The 7376-nt window shown below is 38.6% G+C and overlaps 1 protein-coding gene and 1 long non-coding RNA gene across 10 annotated transcripts in view; one reads left to right on the top strand and one right to left on the bottom strand.

Moving 5' to 3' along the window:
- LOC125366783 (aldo-keto reductase family 1 member C4-like) overlaps positions 1–7376 on the bottom strand; it is a 133992-nt gene that overhangs the window by 97636 nt on the left and 28980 nt on the right. For 4 of the 9 annotated variants that reach the window (XM_048367496.1, XM_048367497.1, XM_048367494.1 and 1 more), the window contains exons 1-3: positions 4147–4305; positions 1060–1227; positions 178–294 (exon numbers count right to left, since the gene is read on the bottom strand). The exons of the other annotated variants lie outside the window; for them this stretch is intronic. In XM_048367496.1, coding sequence (XP_048223453.1) covers positions 178–294; positions 1060–1227; positions 4147–4230 — 369 coding nt within the window. In that variant the 5' untranslated portion in view covers positions 4231–4305. Of the gene's footprint in view, positions 1–177; positions 295–1059; positions 1228–4146; positions 4306–7376 lie in introns of those variants that run through there. 9 annotated transcript variants of the gene reach the window in all.
- Positions 1–7376, top strand: part of LOC125366788 — a 94321-nt gene that overhangs the window by 70835 nt on the left and 16110 nt on the right. The gene's annotated exons all lie outside the window — the stretch shown is intronic.

A 7376-nucleotide genomic window follows, 5' to 3' on the forward strand; every position in this document is an offset into this window, starting at 1 on the left:
TGTTTGCGCATTTTGCTATTTTCAGTATTGTACAATTCACATAAAACAATGTGTAAAACATATGTAGTACATACAAAGTTCTAACCGCTACACTCAGTGTTCTGTGAAAATGATGGTCATGCCATCAAAATTAGTAATAAAAATTTTATGTAAAAAGTTAATAAAAAAATTGCCTACCTTCATTGGTATTGGATAATGAATGAGATAGAGATCAACATAGTCCAATTGTAGTTTTTCTAGGGACTTTTCCAAGCTAGGTCGGACCATTTCTGGACGTTGGAAAGTGCACCAAAGCTGAAGAGATTGAAGAATAGCATCGTATGTGATTCATAAGTAATTCAGATTGAGGTATTGATTTTATCTAATATTGATTCATTTTGAACTTCATTGAACCTAATGGTCACAGTGAAAGGTGAACCCTTCAATCTTGGGGTTCCTTTCATCTGACCTATTGAAGTGAGCTCCGTGTTTGACTATTATTATCAGATCATAGAACAAAATGTCTAGAAGGTTAAATTTTTATGAAGCAATAATAACATTCATCATATAAACTGTGTTTCCACCCACTTATATAACTAAGCGGTTAGTACCTTCCATTTAAACATTTGAAGGGAATCACTTTTTCGTATGTGCTGGACAAACTTTTGCTATATATTATTATCCAGAAACTTCCTTATATTGTCTTTAAAACTTTGAAAGGCAAAAACTGATATCTTAAATGACAAGAAACGTTAAAAAAAAAAAAACTTGTCCAGTTCTCAATAAGGAAAAGCATACTTTGATCAGAGTTCTTTGGATTTCACAGTCCATGCTAGGAAACTTTGCTTTTAAATGAGGATCATAAAAGCAAGGGGCATTTAAAGTTAAAATTTGTATACAATAAGTAAAAAAACAACAACACATATCTCCTTGTGACTTTCTTAATGGATCTTAGAGGTGAATAAAATGTGAATAAGTGTACCAATAAGCGATTTTTCACAAGTACTGATTCGATAACACAATTTCAGCTGCTGACATTGCACCATTTCTTTGCACGATTACCAACTGTGGGCACAGTACCTTGGAGGTGAGGAATATGTCTTCCCTCTTCACAATGCCCTCTTCAATCTTGCCTCGAATGGCCTGTCCCACCTCCTCTTCCACTTGGTATACATAAGCAGTGTCAATATGGCGGAAACCAGCATCTATAGCTAACTTGACACCCTCCAAGGTCTGACTCTTCGGAAGCTAGAGGAACAACCAAAAGCAGTATTTGAAGACAGAGTAGGAGAGCCAGCTCAGGGTGAACCATGTGGACAGTTCTTTGACTAGAAGGAATTTTCTGATTAAAGTCTTCCTCAGACCACTCGAATTGCTCATAAGACATCAATCGCCTGATCATTAGGGGATCACTTTTCTCTTCTGTAAGATTTGATGTCATCTCCAGTGCACAACCAAGAGGACACAGGCAGATGGAGTTCCCTTCAGAACAGACGTTGAAACATATCTCTGGTGAGTTCTGCATTGAAGGTACTGGAATTCGATTTTTTTTTTCTTTTCCTATTTTAAAGCAAAAACTTCACATCCTAAAGAGTCTTCAGGATCAAATAATCCTAGTTAATTTTTGGCACCAGAAGACTCCAGGAATACCTCAGCACATTATCATGTAATAATTATAGTGAGTTCACCCAGAACATCAACATGGAAGAAGGGTATGTATGACAAAATATAGAAAAATATGGTACAAATTTATATGACTCTCTCATGAAGATACACTGTGAAGATATATTTTGTCAACTATCAACCAACATGGGAGATGTTGTCTACAAAGAAAGCTATTAATTATTTCCTGATCTTTATAGTCTAATTGCTAGGATACACCAAAATTCAGTGTGCTAAAGGAAAATGAGATACATAAATAAATTTCACTGTTTGTACCAGCAGTTTAGAGAAATCTACCATCTTTTATTTTATGATAAAGTATAAGTGCCCAAAAGAGATAAACAGACACTTAGACAAAGAGCATTGTGTGATAGAATTCTTTTCTACACATCTTTTCTCTTGGTTTTATAGAACTAAATGCTAACAGGAAAAATGCTCAATAGATACATAATTATCTTTTAAAAAGAAGTTATCTTCATTGTGTAAGGAATTATTCATGTGAATTCCAGTCCTTAAAACCAAGCCCCTTTGTTAAAGGAAGCTATGACTTAAATTTAAAATTATTGTTTGTTCTACCAAATGGGATAATGATGTGAAATTTCATTTAATAAAGATTTAAAAAGTTAAAAATATATTAAAATATAGGCAGGCATCAGTGGCTCAAACCTGTAATCCTAGCTACTCAGGAGGCTGAGATCTGAGGATCACAGTTTGAGTCCAGCTTAGGCATATAAGGCCATGAGACTCTTGTCTCCAGTTAACCACCAGAAGTAGCACTGTGGCTCAAAGTGGTAGAGCTCTAGCCCTGAGCCAAAAAACTCAGGGATAATGCCCAGGCCCTGAGTTCAAGCCCCACACCACCAACAAAAACTTTTACAATGTAGAGCTAATGGCATAGCTGAGCAGTAAAAGTACTTGCCTAGCTTGCACAAGAGTCCATATTTTTTTTTTTGGCCAGTCCTGGGGGGGAATCGAACCTAGGGCCTCGTGTATCCGAGGCAGGCACTCTTGCCACTAGGCTATATCCCCAGCCCCACAAGAGTCCATCTTAAACTGCTGCTAAACAAGCAATTAATCTAAAAAGGACTTTAGACTACTTAATACCTCTTATTGCTCTCACCTGCTACCATATCAGAATTGCTGATGTACAAATGAACTCAAAGATTTAACAAGGCAGAGTCTATAGTGGAGTCCCTGATTCTCCCTGCCCTCCATCCCCCTAGCCTCTCCAAAGACTTACAGGTTCACTGTTTCTCCTTGGATACTTACTAAAATCTGTCAGAAAGTAAAGATATGGATTCAGTTTTCATCTATATCAAGTCATCAAGGGGTCTGTGGAATGTTTTAGAACATACATTAAGAAGGTCAGTAACTCATGCATACCTTTATTATGTCCCGATGCTATCTAATACTGGTTAGATAGTTGAGATAATAAAATAGTTAATAGAGATGATAGAGATAATATAATAATTGAGATAATACAATATCCAGTAGTTGAGATAATATAAAGGTCTTAGGAAGAGGGTAAGATGGAGGCCAGGAGCCTTTATGAGAAACAAACAGAAGTTTTGCCTACTTCCTAGAACATCCTGCAGGACAGGAGAATGTGTCATCTTCCTTTTGCTTCACTCCTGCCAAGTGCCAGAGTAACCAAAGTTCAGCCAGAGGCTTTTGTGCTTGAAACCTTGTCCATCTCCTTTTTAAAGGGACATTGCAGTATGATCTCCTTCCATCTTGCCCTTTGCAGGGAAACATTACTCATGGACTTCTTTTACTACCATTCTAATTAATTGATGATTATGACATCTTAACACGCTGGAAATTCTGCATGCTAGGTCTTTGAATCAGGTTGTCCACTTCTTGATTCTTCTAAAAGTATATGGTCAAAAAAAAAAAAAACCTTGGTATGTGTAATTCTTCCCCCTATACAATTGTGCCCCCCTCGTGTCTTTTATTTACGATAATTAAGTTCTAGCACTCTCACAACCTTTGGTGAAAATGGTATATGGAAATTCTACTTAGCCCAGGGCCAATATTTGCTGCGAGCTCTTATAGGCTACCCCAACCCTGAACACCAGTGCCTCTCCATCCTTCATTCTGTTTCCTACCCCTATCAACTGTCCTGATTTCTCTGTGTCTTTCTTTCTATAATTCTTCATGAACTATAGAAATAAACAAAGAAACAACTCCAATTGCAGTCAAAATGAAAGTGAAGGCCCTGACAGGCAATGTTCTTCGTGAGTGACTTTACTCTTTTCCATCATGATGGGACACAGATCAAAAACAAAGGAAAAAGCATAACAAGCCTGTGATTATATAATCCAACTCTGATGGTGATCAAAGTCTAAAAGATATCACCCTCTCACTTAGCCCTAACGTGCAAGATAAACAAATCCAAGAACCAAGTGAGTTGCAGTACTCATACAAAAACTGGAGACAGCACAGATCAGCTTCCTCTCGTGGTCGGTTATTTTCTTTGGAACCATCCACCACATGCTAACTTACCTCCTCAGGGGTGTAGGTGCCATAGCCCAGAGCAGGGATCAAGTGACCATCATTTAGGGTCACGTAGGAATGTCCGGAGTTCATTGTTGATCTGTGTTCTGGCTAAGCATAATCTGTTTCTTCTCTTGTATAGCAGTCAGTAAGTCATAGCGCCGCCCACTTGCCTAATGAGTAACCAACTGTATTACTTATCTACTGGAACATTGTGGGGAAAGGCAGTGAAATTAAAGTATCATTTTAACCAGATATGATGGCTCCCCCGTGCCTGTTATCTCTGCCTTTGGAAAGTAAGGCAGACACATTATGCATTTGAATACGGGCTACTGGATTCCTACTCAAAGAACTCAATCGCAGAAAAAGAAGAGGCACATGTGAAAAAGGAGTTGGAACCAATTCAGTTACTTTGTTATACAATTAAAATTAATCTACGTTGAAGTTGTGTGCCACTGTAATGTAAGTTTTGATGGCTTCTTGGAGTGCTAATCATATTTATGTAGTTCAAGTAAGGAAGTTCAGTCAGAGAGAAACAGAGAAACCATACCTTGAGAGGTCAAATTGGGAGTCTTTATTAGAGAGCCAGTGTTTGCAGGTAGACACCTGTCTCAAAAACCTGCAGAACAAAGCTTTTAAAGACAAAATCCACATGCTTGGGGTCGAGACCAAACCCAACAAAAGCAGACCTTATATGGGAATACTCAGATACCAGTGGAATTTCCCATCTATGGAAGTAGCTGCGGGGGAGGGGGGGGCAGCTTAAACTTTTCATATAAGGGATATGCCTCACCTTTTCTATACAGGGAGGTACTTAGAGGCTGCTCAGAGGTGAGGGAATCCAATTGTTTAGGGAGTTAATCAAGGCAGAATCAGAGCATCCTCTGTAACAAACCTCTTCTAAGGCTCAACAGAGTGACGTTGGCCATTCAATGAATGGCCTTTCCCACCTCTCGATGTTTCAGAGCTGGCTAGAACCCCCCCCACCCCCTCCCCCCCAGCAAGCACCGATGACTGCGAGTGTACACCGTAGCTTAGCTGCTTTAAAGACATGAGGGAGCAGAACCTCACAACCAGCCTATAATTTTACTTGTGTTAACTCTGACTTAGCAGATTTTGAGGGAATTATATTTGTTCCCAGATAGTTCAGGAATCTTTCACGATCGGTGATTGTTTTTCATATTGATAACCCCATTGTTATAAATGTTTTCAATCATTCTTTCTACAGCGAAGCTTAGCAGAACAATAGCCAATGACAAGTTTCAAATATTTACTGGATATATTTCAAGGCTCAATGGCAAACCCAGCCAGCCAGTGTAGCTTACTCCTGCAATCCTAGCTACTCGGGAAGCTGAGATCTGAGGGCTTCTGCTCCATGTCATAGCAGGTAGGAACATCTATGAGAGATTCTTCTCTCCAATTAACCACCCAAAAGCCAGAAGCGACTCCGTGGTAAAGTCCTAGCCATGAGCAAAAGGGCCAAGTGAGAGTTCTAAGCAGTTGCCTGCTGTTATATAACATAAACACTATTATATTATTACTATAGCTGGAACTCAAGGTCTCTTGCCCTCGTTTGGCTGTTTTGCTCACAGCTGGCACTGTACCATTTGAGCCATACTTCAAGTCCAGCTTCTTACTGGTTAGTTAGAGACAGAGTCTCTTCAATTTCCCTGTCTAGGCTGACTTGGAACTGAGAGCCCCAGATCTCAGCCTCCTAACTAGGTAGGATTACAAGCATTAGTCACTAGCACCCTGTCACTTGTATATGTTTATACAAACAATATTGTCTATTGTTTTATTCTAGTGGAATGAGTTCAAATCCCTTTATTATATCCTGTACAAATATCTTTTGGGGGTCAAAAACAATACCACTAATCAATGACAATTATCAAACCTTTTAAAAAAGAATTAACCTAAAAATGTTCTCCCAAAGATGATCATTTTTTTTAAATCATTTTGTTTTGTTTTTGTGCTGGTCCTGGGGCTTGAACTCACGATTTGGCACTGTCCCTGAGCTTTCTTGCTCAAGGCTACCTACCGCTCTCCTACTTGAGCGATAGCTCCACTTCTGTTAAAAAATGTATTTTAAATTAGGCATGCCATGAACATCAACTTAAGCCTGTTGTAAGGTGAATCCAGCCAGTGAGATACAGAGAAGCCACATTTTAAGAGGTCTCTATGGAAAGGAGACTATGACAACAAAGACCTGCAATCCTGCAAGTATACTTAACACTTTCAGAAAACTGAGCCATCAGAGCAGACGAGGAGAGAAAGAGCAAAAACAATACTAACAAACCAGACTGACCCCAGTGGGGTTAGTGTACTCAAAGTCAAGAAGGATGACTACACGAATACTTTCAGTGCCTTTTGCTGACTTCTTTTATTTGCTTTAATTATGAATTACAGAGTTGAACCTATTTCACATAATATTTATAAGAATTCATTTAGAGTTGTGCTTGAAATACATCTATGTTATTGATGTCACAGAGAATAACCATACTGTAATTCCTTTTATGTTACTGGGATAACTACTGAACTTATTCCTACTTTTCTTTATTCCTGCATAGTCACTAGGCCTTTTCTTATGCTGTACAGTAGAATGATGGTTGATATTTTAACTATGAACCTAACAGAATCAACAAGGATCAGTTTCTTTTCTATTTAATTTTTTGTTTGTGACACACAGTTTTTGGGGCAAATAAACTCTAATACAAAAAACATAGCCCTAATCTTTTGAGAGTCCCACGTTCACATGAAATGGGAATGTGGCATTTGCTCTATTGTGAGTATCACAATCTCTTACTCGAATTCATTAAGGTCATTGTCCACACAGTGAGATGTTTTAGACATAACAAGCTATCGTGTTATGAGGCATTTTTCCAATGGGTAACCAAACAAGTTAAGTTATCTTCACTTTCAGTACACTAAAGTAAAAGACCTTGATTGTTTTCTGTGGTGAAGGCCAAACTTAAGTTGTGCTGTGCAAGCTTCCATCTCTGAGAATCACATCTCCACTGCCAGATTAAACAAGGAGCTGTCAAGGGGGACAGGAGTTTCACCTAGTACTGTAACAGTTTGCCATTCACTCATCCTGCCTTCCACCAATGGTTCTGTTAAGCTTTTCCTCATCTGTTACTTTTCTATGTCTCTACTTACATTTAAAATCTCCAAGCAAAGGATATTACATTTTCCCTTCTGTGGCTGGTAAAGCATTATGGATATCCAGTCCTCAAAGAAGA

The sequence above is a fragment of the Perognathus longimembris genome, chromosome 18 (assembly GCF_023159225.1).
Source record: "Perognathus longimembris pacificus isolate PPM17 chromosome 18, ASM2315922v1, whole genome shotgun sequence".
Lineage (NCBI taxonomy): Eukaryota > Metazoa > Chordata > Mammalia > Rodentia > Heteromyidae > Perognathus > Perognathus longimembris.